The sequence below is a fragment of the Macaca thibetana genome, chromosome 10, assembly GCF_024542745.1.
Source record: "Macaca thibetana thibetana isolate TM-01 chromosome 10, ASM2454274v1, whole genome shotgun sequence".
Lineage (NCBI taxonomy): Eukaryota > Metazoa > Chordata > Mammalia > Primates > Cercopithecidae > Macaca > Macaca thibetana.
In genome coordinates this window covers 65,397,511-65,410,631 of record NC_065587.1, presented here as the reverse complement: position 1 = coordinate 65,410,631, position 13,121 = coordinate 65,397,511, and the positions used below count along the sequence as shown (strand labels likewise).

The window sequence follows — 13,121 nt, the reverse complement described above, 5'->3', positions numbered from 1 at the left end:
TGGACTGGGGAGGCCCAAGGAACCTTCCAAGTTGTCTTTTTTTTTTTTGAATCGTAGTCTTGCTCTGCCACCCAGGCGGGAGAGCAGTGGGACAATCTCGGCTCACTGCAACCTCTGCCTCCTGGGTTCAAGCAATTCTCCTACCTCAGCCTCCTGAGTAGCTGGGATTACAGGCACCACCACCATGCCCAGCTAATTGTTTGTAGTTTTAGTAGAGATGGGGTTTCACCATGTTGGCCGGGCTGGTCTTGAACTCTTGACCTCAGGTGATCTGCCCTTGGCCTCCCAAAGTGCTGGGATTACAGGCGTGAGCCACCGTGCCCGGCCATGTTCTCTATCTTGAAAGGGGTTTGGGTCACATTAGTGAGTATTTCTCAGACTCACCAAAGAGTACACTTGACACCTCCGCATTTCATTGTATGTGAATTTTACCCCAAAAGAAAATACATGAACGTGAAAGGCTGAGGGGAAAGTGAACAGATGTCTGCAACTTTGAAATTCAAAAAGGGAAGATGGACAGAGACATAGTAAGGCAGATGGAGCCACCTGTGTTTGAGACGGAGCCGTGCTCTGTCACCCAGGTGAGTGCAGTGCACGATCTCGGCTACTGCAGCCTCCACCTTCCAGGTTCAAGCGATTCTCCTGCCTCAGCCTCCCGAGTGGCTGGGATTATAGGCGAGCACTGCCACACCCAGCCAATTTTTGTATTTTTAGTAGAGACAGGGTTTCACCAGGCTGGTCTCAAATTCCTGACCTCAGGCCTGCCTTGGCCTTCGCAAAGTGCTTGGATTATAGGCGTGAGCCACTGGGGCCGGCTGAGCCAACTGCTTTTTTTTTTTTTTTTTTTTTTTTTTGAGACGGAGTCTTGCTCTGTCCCCCAGGCTGGAGTGCAGTGGCCGGATCTCAGCTCACTGCAAGCTCCGCCTCCTGGGTTTACGCCATTCTCCTGCCTCAGCCTCCCGAGTAGCTGGGACTACAGGCGCCCGCCACCTCACCCGGCTAGTTTTTTTGTGTGTGTGTGTTTTTAGTAGAGACGGGGTTTCACCGTGTTCGCCAGGATGGTCTCGATCTCCTGACCTCGTGATCCGCCCGCCTCGGCCTCCCAAAGTGCTGGGATTACAGGCTTGAGCCACCGCGCCCGGCCGAGCCAACTGTTAATGGCAGGTGTAAGGGGACCACTACCATTATTTCAAGTGTTGCAATGCTTTCATAATGCCCAGAGAAATTATATAGCATATGGGAAGGCTTCCCTGAGGGGACACTTGAAGCAAAACTCGATGTGAGGGTGTGAGGGACACAGAGATCCTGGGGAAGGATGTTCCAGGCAAAGGCCCTGGGGCATGAGCCTGACAGGGGTTCCTGAAGTAGCCAGGAGGCCAGAGTAGCTGTGAGGCAGATCCCACGGCCTCCTGGGCCACCATCAGCCCTTGGCTCTTACTCTAAGAGGAGTATGTGGGGACAGGACAGCTGTGGTCACTGTCCTGAGAACGGACTGAAGGAGGCCAGGCCAGGGCAGGAAAACCAGCAAGGAGATAATGGCAGCATTCCACAAGATGTGGTGGGGACTCTGGCCCTGGTGGCAGTGCTGAGCCATGGTCAGATTCTGGAGAATCTTGAAGGTGGAACTGACAGAATTTGAGGATGGATTGGGTGTGGAAGGGGGTGGTAAAGGAAAGGAAGGAGTCGAGAATGACTCTGAGGAGGTCGGGCACGGTGGCTCACACCTCTAATCCCAGCACTTTGGGAGCCCAAGGCGGATGGATCGCCTGAGGCCAGGAGTTTGAGACCAGCCTGGCCAACATGGTGAAACCCCATCTCTACTAAAAATACAAAAGTTAGTCGGGCATGATGATAGGTGCCATCCCAGCTACTTGGGTGGCTGAGGCAGGAGAATCACTTGAAGGAGGGAGGTGGAGGTTGTGGTAAGCCGAGATTGCTCCAGTGCACTCCCTGCCTAGGTGACAAGAACGAAACTCCATCTCATAAATAAATACATTTAATACATAAAGGATTTTGGCCTGAAAAAGGGAGACAAAAGATTACAACTGGAGCACATTTTAGGGGAAGATCATGGGTTTGTTGTGCAGAGGTCAAGTCTGAGATAGATGTCTGTTAGACATTCGAGTAGACACAGGAAGTAGAGGCCATGCCACTGGATTCAGGGGCGATGGGGCAGGGGAGGGACTGGAGGGCGAGTCAGCCCTGCTGACTGTCAGGCAGGGGCAGAGCTCAGAGCTTGGGACTTGGGGCCCTCCTCCACCCTGGCCTCGGCTCAGGACTGAGTCTGACAAAAGACAGGTGTCATCACTTCCCAAGGCCATGGCTGACCCAGTTCTGTGGCTGCTCTCAATGGCCCTGGTCACACTGAATCTTCTGTGGCACTGTGTGTGTGAGGTTTGTCCAGTTTGACACACAGCTCTGGATCAAGAGTCGGCAAACTAAGGCCCTCAGCCAAGTCTGTCTGTTTTAGCAAATAAAGTTTTATCCAGATCCAGCCAAACCCATTCGGGCTGTCTAAGGCCACTACAGCAGAACCACGTGGCTGCCAGAGACCATGTGGCCTGTAAAGCCTAAAATATTTACTGTTTGGCCCTTTAAGGGAAACGTTTGCCGACTACTCTCCATCTTTCATTAAACAGTGTGTGGTTCTGTTATGGGAACACAAGGCAAGCTATTGAATAAGACATTAGGTGGTTCCCAACTTTTTGCTATTATGAAAATGTTACAATAAACGTTCTTACCCTTGTTTCCCTGGGCTCCTGGGTGCACACACTGGAATTCCTGGTCTGCAGGAAAGACATGGGCATCTTCAGTTTGGGTCGATTTTGCCAAACTGCTCTCCAGTGTAGCTGAGGTCACTTACACTCCCAGCAGCGGCGGAAAGAGCCCATCTTTACGTTCCTAGTAAGTGTCCTCAGCCTTCAGTATTACCAGTCTTTCACTGTGTGTAGTTTCTCTCTGATTTCCTGGCTGTGAGTGACAGGTTTACTCCTTTTGTTGTTTTGGTGCTCTGGACCCCCGTACAATACTGAATTGTGTTCACTGGCCATTTGTTCCTGACTTTTAAGGGAATATTTCATGTTTCACCACATAGTATGGTGTTTTACCTTTGAGTACATGTTTACTGTAGGTTGGGATTTTGTTTTGTTTTTTTTGAGACAGACTCTCGCTCTGTCACCGAGGCTGGAGTGCAGTGGCGCGATCTCAGCTCACTGCAGCCTCCACCTCCAGGGTTCAAGCAATTCTCCTGCCTCAGTCTCCCGAGTAGCTGGGACTACAGGCATGTACTACCATGCCCAGCTAATTTTTGTATTTTTAGTAGAGACTGGGTTTCACCATGTTGGCCAGGATGATCTTAATCTCTTGACCTCATGATCTGCCTGCCTCGGCCTCCCAAAGTGCTGGGATTACAGGCATGAGCCACCGTGCCCGGCCTGTTTTTGTTTTTTGAGATGGGGTCTCGCTCTGTCGCCAGGCTGGAGTATAGTGACACAATCTTGGCTCACTACAACCTCCACCTCCCTGGTTCAAGCGATTCTCATGCCTCAGCTTCCCAAGTAGCTGGGATTACAGGTGCGTGCCACCACACCCAGCTAACTTTTTTGTATTTTTTTTTTTTTTTTTTTTTTTTGAGACAGAGTCTCGCTCTGCCGCCCAGGCTGGAGTGCAGTGGCGTGATCTTGGCTCACTGCAAGCTCCGCCTCCCGGGTTCACGCCATTCTCCTGTCTCAGCCTCCCGAGTAGCTGGGACTACAGGCGCCCGTCACCTCGCCCGGCTAGTTTTTTTGTATTTTTTAGTAGAGACGGGGTTTCACTGTGTCAGCCAGGATGGTCTCGATCTCCTGACCTCGTGATCCGCCCGTCTCGGCCTCCCAAAGTGCTGGGATTACAGGCTTGAGCCACCGCGCCCGGCCACTTTTTTGTATTTTTTTGTAGAGATGGGGTTTCACCATAGTGTCCAGGCTGGTCTACAACTCCTGGGCTCAAGTGATCTGCCTGCCTTGGCCTCCCAAAGTGCTGTGATTACAGGTGTGGGCCACCACACCCGGCCTATTTTTTGTTGTTGTTGTTGTTGTTTTGTTTTTGTTTTCAGTTTTTTTTAAGACGGAGTTTCGCTCTTTTTGCCCAGGCTGGTGTGCAATGGCACAGTCTCGGCTCACTGCAACGTCCACCTCCCGGGTTCAAGCGATTCTCCTGCCTCAGCCTCCCAAGTGGCTGGGATTACAGGTGTCTGCCACTATGCCCAGCTAATATTGTATTTTTAGTACAGATGGGGTTTCACGAGGTTAGCCAGGCTGGTCTCGAACTCCTGACCTCAGGTGATCCACCCACCTGGACCTCCCAAAGTGCTGGGATTACAGGTGTGAGCCACCATGCCTGGCCTGTTTTCAGTATTTTTTGTTGTTTTTCTGAGACAGGGCCTCTGTCACTCAAACGATCCTCCCACTTCAGCTTCCTGAATAGTTGGGACTATAGCTGTGTGCCACCAAAGCCAGCTAATTTTTTTCTTTTCTTTTCTTTTTTTTGAGACAGTCTCACTCTTGTCACACAGGCTGGAGTGCAGTGGCGCAATCTCGGCTCACTGAAACCTCTGCCTCCTGGATTCAAGCAATTCTTGTGCCTCAGCCTCCCAAGTAGCTGAGATTACAGGATGTGCCACCACACCTAGCTAACTTCTGTATTTTTAATAGAGACGGGGTTTTGCCATGTTGATCAGGCTGGTCTTGAACTCCTGGCCTCAAATGATCTGCCCACCTCAGCCTCCCAAAGGGTTGGGATTACAGGCATGAGTCACTGCGCCTGGCCTAATTTTCTCATTTTTGTAGAAACCGGGTCTCACTATGTGGCCCAGGCTGGTCTCAAACTTCTGGGCTCAAGTGATTCTCCAACCTGGGCCTCCCAAAGTGCTGGGATTACACTATTACTCCTTTTTGAATTTCTTTGACACTCTGCTCATTGATTCTCTGTATTTATTATCTAAGTAATACATCTATGTAATAAGGCTATAAATCTGAATTTTTTTTTTTAAGAAATGGGTCTTATTTTGTCACCAAGGCTGGAATGCAGAGGTGCAATCACAGCTCACTGCTGCCTTGAACTCTTGGGCTCAAGCAATTTTCCAGTCTGGGCCTCCCAAAGTGCTGGGATTACAGGTTTGAGCCACCACATCCAGCCTGGTATGGGCCCCCCTCCCAAGTTTTCTTAATATATGTATCCTCATTTTTTTTAAATCTAAATAATTTTTACTTATATATGAGTTCATATTTACAACAGGTTTCAATTTCCACACAGTTGGAGCTTACATGGTTTTTGCCTGTGGCCAAAGAATATGGTTGAAACTGATTTGATATCTGTTGAGATTTGTCGTGCACCCTAGTAGTTGGGTCATTTTTGTAAATGTTCCTTCCGTGATTGAAAGTAATGTGTTGGTCCCACACAGGTCTGAAATTTAAATTTTAAAACTTAAAAAATTAACGTGTCAGGTTCAGGATTCTATTGGGCTTCACTGATCAGGATTAGCAACTGTATTAACATCCTCTATGTCCTTAGTTTTTTTGGTTGTTCCGTTTATTAGTTATTCAAATAGGTCTTATGTCTCCCACTATGATGGAGGACTTGGCAATTTCTCCTTGTATTCATATATATATATATAGAGAGAGAGAGCAACATAGACAGTGTCTATATATAGACAGAGTCTTGCTTTGTCGCCCAGGCTGGAGGGCAGTGGCGCAATCTCGGCTCACTGCAACCTCCGCCTAGCAGGTTCAAGCAATTCTTGTGCCTCAGCCACCTGAGTAGTTGCGATGACAGGCGTGCACCACCACGCCCGGCTAATTTTTGTATTTTTAGTAGAGACAGAGTTTGCCACGTTGGCCAGGCTGGTCTTAAATTCCTGGCCTCAAGTGATCCGCCCACCTCGGCCTCCCAAAGTGCTGGGATTACTGGCATGAGCCACTGCACCCAGCCTATTTTCAGCCTTAAAAACCCTGGAACATAGAAGTTCAGAACTTCCCTCTCTTCACAGAGCTACTCGCATCATTTCATGGTGATCCTTTGTCCCCAATGTCTTCTGCCTGAAGGCCTATTTTGTCTGAGTGAATTTCTATAGGTACATATTTTGGTTAGTTTTTCTCTAGTACACCTTTTTCCATCATTTTACTTTTGGTGCCCTTAGATTTTAAATATCCTCTTGTAAATAGCATAGAGCTGCATTTTATTTTTTCTTGGCCAATCTGGTCATCTGTGTTTTAAGAGGTGAATGTAAACCACATTTTCTACCTCTGGTTTTGTACTATATATTTACCATCCCTTTTACTTTGCTTCCTTTTTCTCCTTTTCTGGCGTCCATTATAGTTTGTATTCTTTTGATGATCCCTCTTAAATATCTGAAATACACACCTGACTTTACAAAGCCAGACAATGCTTAGTCTCTTTATCCCCCTCTCAAATCGAACTTCCTAAAACACCTTAACTCTGATTGCCCTCTCAGTCTCCCATGTTCTTCTGTCTCATGCATCTTGTTTCTGTGGCCCACAGATTATCCATTATTCATGTTGCATATTAAATACTTGTTTAGATTTACTGACATGTTTACTAATTTGCTCACCATTTTTCCATCTAATTTCTTCCTTTTGGGTTCCATGTCTTTGATACTGAAGTACATTCTTTAAAAATTATTTTGGCGGCTGGGCGCAGTGGCTCACGCCTGTAATCCCAGCACTTTGGGAGGCTGAGGCGGGCGGATCACGAGGTCAGGAGATCGAGACCATCCTGGCCAACATGGTGAAAACCCATCTCTACTAAAAACATAAAAAGTAGCTAGGCGTGGTGGCAGGCGCCTAATAATCCCAGCTCCTTAGGAGGCTGACTGAGGCAGGAGAATCGCTTGAACCAGGGAGGCGGAGGTTGCAGTGAGCTGAGATCGCACCACTCTAGCCTGGCGAAAGAACGAGACTCCCTTTCAAAAAAAAAAAAGATGTTGATCTTCGGTCTGTGCCTTCTGCTCTGGATTTTAAGCATCATTTCTGGCAGCTCTCATTCAGGAACTGCCTCTGCAGGTCTTTCAGTGCTCGCCTCTGGAGCTCTGCTCCGGCCTGCGAGTTCTCCTGGCGTTGCCATCCGTGGCCTTTTCCTTTTAATTCTCCATCACCTGTCCTCTGGTAAGCTGCTTGCTATCAGCCTCCAGGTCCACGATTTCTCTTCTGTTGTCCTGCTCTGCCTTCTTGCCACATCCTCTGAGACCTGAATTTCGATAGCTCTACTCTTCAATTATATTATTCTTTTTCAAACCTGGGCGTTCATTTCTAGCGTCTTGCTCTATCCTGTGTCTGACTGTGCCTCCCGCACCTTCTCCCTTCTCTTGCCCTGAGCCCCCTTGAAGGCGCCGGGACTTTGGCTCCCGCTGTTTCCCACGGTGCCCAGAACCGCGGGTCAGTCCTGACACAGACTCGGTGAGGGCAGGAAGTGGTGCCACGGGGCTGCAGCCTGGCCCGCCCGCTCCATCGGCCCAGGGCGGCCCCACCGCTCTCCCGGCCTCACCAGAGTCGGGGCCACAGGAGAGGCTCCCGCGCTGCTCATGACGTCACGGGACTGTGACGCGCCCAGGAGCCCCTCCCCTCGTGTCCCGGGCCGGGGACCCAGGCTCTCTGCGCCGTGACGTCACGGGTCCGGGCGGGCGGGCGGGTTGTGCGTCGGCCCAATGGGAGCTGCGCGCCGGCCTCCCCTTTAAGGAATGTTGTGACCTGACGTCACCGGGCGAGTTACCTCCCGCAGCCGCCGCCGCCGTGCTCAGCGCGAGCGCCGGAGCCCTTGAGCGCGAGGCACGGAGCCCCCGGAGCCCCCAAACCGCAGCCACATCTCCGCGCCCCAGAGCCCCGGCCTGCGCGCCCAGCCGGGCCCGCGCGATGCCCTCCGACCGGCCTTTCAAGCAGCGGCGGAGCTTCGGTGAGGCCCGGCAGGCGAGCTGTGAGCTCGGGGTAGGGGTGCCGGGGAGTGGGGGTGCCCGGCCGACCCAGACTGCCGCAGGTGACGTCAGCCCCGTGACGTCAGGCTTCGGCTGGACCCTCGGGCTGGGAGGCTGGCTCCGGCCTGGGCGGGGGCTGCCTGCTTCCCCACCACGATAGGTGCCAGGGGCTGTGGGGCCTGACGGCCCCGGGGGCGGGGGCTGGAGCTGGGGCGTGGCCGGGGGCCGCCCCTTGGGGACAGGCAGGCGGAGACGTGGGGAGGACCTGGGCCGGGCCGACCCGGCCTCACGGTCTGGCCGCTGTCCGCAGCCGACCGCTGTAAGGAGGTACAGCAGATCCGCGACCAGCACCCCAGCAAAATCCCGGTAAGTCCTGCGCCCCCAGCCCTGCCCCGGCCCCGCCTCGCGCGTCCCCGACACAACCCCCTGCCCGCCCGCCCTGCTCCCAGGTGATCATCGAGCGCTACAAGGGTGAGAAGCAGCTGCCCGTCCTGGACAAGACCAAGTTTCTGGTCCCGGACCATGTCAACATGAGCGAGTTGGTCAAGATCATCCGGTGCGTGGGCAGCCGCTGCCAGGTGGTGGCTTGGGTCGGGAAGGGAGACGGGTTCCCGCCGAGAAGGGGTCAGGGGTGATGGGACCGGTGGTGGACCCCTGTTCTGGGGCGGCTGGAAAGGTCAAGGTCGGGGCTGCAGTCGGTGCCGGGTCAGAGGTGACAGGTGGGGTGAGGATGGGTGTGAAAGGCTGGGAATCATTCTGGGGGTCAGGGCTACGTTGCCCCGTAGCCAAGCCCCTTACAGCCACATACTCTCCCGCCTGCCTCAGGCGCCGCCTGCAGCTGAACCCCACGCAGGCCTTCTTCCTGCTGGTGAACCAGCACAGCATGGTGAGCGTGTCCACGCCCATCGCGGACATCTACGAGCAGGAGAAAGACGAGGACGGCTTCCTCTACATGGTCTACGCCTCCCAGGAAACCTTCGGCTTCTGAGCCAGCAGTAGGGGGGTCGGCCTGGGAGTGGGGGGGGGCCCGGTCAGGCCCTGCCCAGAGAGCTCCTGGTTCCTGAACTGAGCTGCCTCTGCCGTGGTGGGCTGGGCAGGCATGTGCCCCCCTAGTCAGAGGGCAACCCACCTACTCTGCCCCTGGGTGGATCCTGGGCCGGTTGTGTTAGGGTTGTCCCTCTGGGTGCTGGCTGGGATGGGGGAGGGTTGGGAGCAGCCCCCAGCACCCCACTGTGTGGTTCATCTTTTTTTTAGGCCCCTGCCTGTCTGCCCATCTGCCCCTCACCCACCCAAGGCTCTGCCCACGCCTGGACCTGCCCACCCCTGAAAGACTGGCCCCTGGCTCCCCGCCCCTCGGTCTCCACATGGTGTATGGATCTGTGGTCATTGTCCCTCTGCAGAATAAAGATTGCTCAGGCCTGCCTGGCCCCGTGCCTCCAGCTGCTTGCTTGGGAGTGGGAAGGGTGCTGGTAGGGCTGTCTGCACCATCCCCGGGCTCTGGCGCACAGACTTGTGTTCTGTGGCCTCAGTGCTTGCTCTGGAAACCCACACCTGTGTGTAGTGTTCAGAACATTAGGGGCCACCCCTCTAGGAGTGCAATGCAGATGTGGTCTCAGGGTAGACTTCATAACAAAAAACATTTATTAAGTAGCTACAACCTAACAAGCCCTGCTCACCTGCCTCTTCTCCTTCCTGCCTGGGAGGGGGCTCCTTGGTGTGCAGAGCCACGAAGTGGGGGGGTCCAAGTTGGGGAGCTTCCAGTTCTTCCCCACAGGCCTTACTATCAGCCATGGGTCTCTTTTGGTATCAGAGACTTGTGACCCTGGACTCGAACCTCTTCTGCCCGAGCACTCGCCTGCTGGCAACTCTGACTGGAGGGCTTGGCCCAGCTTCTGGCCCCTCAGCCCCCTGAGGTCCACAAAGCCCTGTGCCAGCCAGGCCTACTTGAGCACAAGCATGGCCTCTGTGCCGTCCTTGGCGGTCAAGTAGAGGCCGTGTGTGAGGTAGTACTCCCGCCGCAGGAAGGCATAGAAGTAATCAGAGATGAGCAGGATCTGGGGGGAGAGAGAGGATATGAGGTGCTGCAGGGTATCTCCCCGTGAGCCCAGGATCCCTGAACTGCTAGCATGTGTTGGAAGACAGGAGAGCCCCTGCCTGGCTCTGGATCACAATCACTGGAGAGGCCCTGCCCAGGGCCCCCACCTCAGGGCCCAAACTTGACCCTGCAAGGTCTGTTGGCCTCTCAGAAGCTGTCCAGACTTCCCCGGCCCCCACCCATGGTCTACACCTCCATCACAGGCTTTGGTCTCAAATGCCAGCCTGGTGCCTGTGCAGCCAGAGGCCTCTGCCCCCTCTTCCCACAGCCACTTCCACCCCAGCCAGGTCCACATCAAACTCCTCACCTTCCCTCTGTCAAATACACTTCTCCCACTGGGCACCCATGCCCCATCTTCCAGCCAAGTGCCCAGGCCACAAAATTGCCCTGACACTTCTCTCATACATCAAGCCACCATGACCTGTCAATTCTACCCCTTAAACTCAAATCCACCCTTTCGATCCAGCCCCACAGTCACTACTCTGGACAGAGCCACTGTCATCTCCTAAACAACAGCAAAGCTTGGTCCCTGGGCTCCCTGCTCTCAAACCCACGCCCACCCCATTCTTCCTGGCAGCCAGAGGGAGCTTTTCAAAACCTACATCTGATGGTGTTACTTCCAGTCTTCAAATCCTCCAAAGGCTTCCCATGCCTTAGGGGGAAGCTCGAACTCCCTGGTGCTCTGAGACCTTGCTAGGGTCCCTGCCCACCCTCTCCTGGCTCCACCTCACCCCACTGCAGGATCCTTACTGTTTCTTCTGCATGGAACGTTCTCTCCCCGTTCATCTAGTCGACAGCTGCTTACGCTTCAGGTCTCAGGATCACTTGCCCCCCAGATTAGGTCTTGGCCCCACTAATCTCTACTCAATAACAGACTCATCCAAAGCACAATTTTTCCTTCAGCTGACAGCCTGATTGTGCCTCCTCCCCTGGCCCAGGGCCTCCATCAGGGCAGGGTCTTCGAATGGTTCTGTCACTATGGTATCTCTGTGCCCAGCTCAGTCTGTCTGTCCCATTCCGGGCCACACGCAGAATCAAAGGGGGCCTAGAAGCTCAGCCCACTGTCTCTTCAAGGAGGCCCAGAAAGGAACAGGGATTTGCCGAGGGCCCTGTACACCAGACCCAGAGTCTGCGGTCTCGGTCAGCCCAAGCTTCCCAAGACCACTGGTCCCTGGAGCAGGTTGGGCAGGGCCCAGCCTCAGAGAAGGATGAGCGGATGGGCTCACACTGCAGACACTGCAGCTCTCAGGCACCTGGAGGCCTCAGAGGATTGGCACCAACCACATGGCACAGATGGGGAGACTAAGGCACAGAGCACTTGGCTATGGTCTTGGGGCAAGACAGGTTGAGCTAAGCCTGGGATCTAGACCTCCAGACCCTGTCCTGGGCAGCTTCTCACTCACCTGAAGGTAACACAACAGCAGCTAAAGAGAGATCAGAGGCGCCTGGAGTTCAAGAAGGTGTCCTGTCACCAGCAGCTCTAATGGCCTCAGGACAAGTACCTGCCATTCTATCACCACAGAAGCCCATCTGGAAGGTTTAACAATCCTCATCTTCAACAGATGGGCAAACTGAGACTCAAAGTGTTCAATGGTTGGCCTAAGGCTGCACCTGGAGCACTGGACTAATGGCCATGGACCCAGAAAGGTGGTCTGCCTGGGGCCCAGATCCCTGAGGAGCACCAGATTGGTCAGTGTCAGAAAAGCAGACAGAGCTCAGGCAGCCCCTGAGGCCCGGCCCCCAGCTGCCCAGCTGGCAGCTCCAGGCTGGCCCATTGGGGGGCAGCGATCACAGCAAAGGCTGACCTCATACCCTGTAGCCCTTTCTCACCCAGGCCCGAGATGCCATCTGGGCAGGAGGAGCCCAAAGCAGGGACTGAGCTCAGAGGCTGATCCCTGAACCAGGTCAGATGAGGGGCAGGTGCAGTCACAATCCGCAACAATCAAAACGAAGCAACTCCTTGTCACACAATAATCATCTGGACAAGCAGGAGGAAGAAAAAGATGAGGTTATTAGATTGGACCAGATGAAACTGCCATTTTTGCAGATAAAAAAATGGTTGAATACAGGCAATTTCATACGATCCAACCTAATACAAAACGGAAAAGGACACACAGAAGAGTAGGCATATTATTTAGAAACACCAGCAGAAATAACAGGAAGAATTTAGGTAGCTATTCTTTTCCCCTATAAACCTGAACTCTGCAAACTACATACATGTATTCCACTGACAAAAATAAAACTTTGGCCAGGCGCAGTGGCTCACGCCTGTAATCCCACCAGTTTCGGAGGCCAAGGCGGGCGGATCACCTGAGGTCGGGAGTTCGAGACCAGCCTGACCAACATGGAGAAACCCCATCTCTACTAAAAATACAAAATTAGCTGGGCGTGGTGGTGCATGCCTGTAATCCCAGCTACTCAGGAGGCTGAGGCAGGAGAATCGTTTGAACCCGGGAGGCGGAGATGTGCCACTGCACTCCAGCCTGGGCAATAAGAGCGAAACTCCGTCTCAAAAATAAAAAATAAAACTTCAATTAAATCAGCCAATACATCAATGAATCAATACATCAATGCGGGGAGGAGATAAATATTCCTTCCAGAAGAATTCCAAACAATGTAGGTAGTTATACCCCCTCCCACAGAAGGAGCTTAATTCTTGTTCACTCTGCATCCCCTAAGCCTCGGGTGGTCTAGACTCGGTTACTCACTTCCTGCTGAGGATCAGGGAAAGGGAAAAGAGTAACTTCACAGTGGAGAAACCTGGCCAACACTATCTTAACCACGTGGTGGAGGTTAACATCAGCTTGAAATCACATGGCTAGCATGTACCCCCAATAGATGTGATTCCTTCTAAAAACCCACAACCACAGGATAATCCTAAGAAAAGCATCAGACAAACCTAAACTGGGGGACAAACCTAAATTGGGTGACATTCTACGAGATGCCTGGCTGGTGGTCCTCAACTGTCAAGGTCATGACAAGTCAGGAAAGACTAAAAACAAAAGCAGAAGACACTGAGGAGGTGTGACCTTAAATGTAACGTGGACCCTTCAATGGGGTCCT

The 13,121-nt window shown here is 53.0% G+C and overlaps 3 protein-coding genes across 9 annotated transcripts in view; 1 reads left to right on the top strand and 2 right to left on the bottom strand.

Moving 5' to 3' along the window:
- The window catches only part of MAP1LC3A (microtubule associated protein 1 light chain 3 alpha), a 306,452-nt gene extending 297,062 nt beyond the window's left edge, over positions 1 to 9,390 (top strand). For 2 of the 4 annotated variants that reach the window (XM_050807373.1, XM_050807372.1), the window contains exons 2-5: positions 7,770 to 7,944; positions 8,274 to 8,329; positions 8,413 to 8,519; positions 8,789 to 9,390. In XM_050807373.1, the coding sequence (XP_050663330.1) occupies positions 7,905 to 7,944; positions 8,274 to 8,329; positions 8,413 to 8,519; positions 8,789 to 8,951 (366 nt within the window). In that variant the 5' untranslated portion in view covers positions 7,770 to 7,904 and the 3' untranslated portion in view covers positions 8,952 to 9,390. Of the gene's footprint in view, positions 1 to 7,753; positions 7,945 to 8,273; positions 8,330 to 8,412; positions 8,520 to 8,788 lie in introns of all 4 variants that reach the window. The other 2 variants (XM_050807371.1, XM_050807369.1) reach the window with 2 other exon arrangements.
- EIF2S2 (eukaryotic translation initiation factor 2 subunit beta) overlaps positions 1 to 13,121 on the bottom strand; it is a 511,882-nt gene that overhangs the window by 488,170 nt on the left and 10,591 nt on the right. Inside the window, exon 1 of one of the 4 annotated variants that reach the window (XM_050807239.1) lies at positions 9,390 to 9,399. The exons of 1 other annotated variant lie outside the window; for it this stretch is intronic. The gene's annotated coding sequence lies outside the window, so the exon portion shown is untranslated. Of the gene's footprint in view, positions 1 to 6,437; positions 6,448 to 9,307; positions 9,318 to 9,389; positions 9,400 to 13,121 lie in introns of those variants that run through there. 2 more of the 4 variants (XM_050807236.1, XM_050807246.1) reach the window with 2 other exon arrangements.
- Positions 9,582 to 13,121, bottom strand: part of PIGU (phosphatidylinositol glycan anchor biosynthesis class U) — a 110,016-nt gene continuing 106,476 nt past the window's right edge. Inside the window, exon 12 of the mRNA XM_050807160.1 lies at positions 9,582 to 10,017. Coding sequence (XP_050663117.1) covers positions 9,904 to 10,017 — 114 coding nt within the window. The 3' untranslated portion in view covers positions 9,582 to 9,903. The remainder of the gene's footprint in view (positions 10,018 to 13,121) is intronic.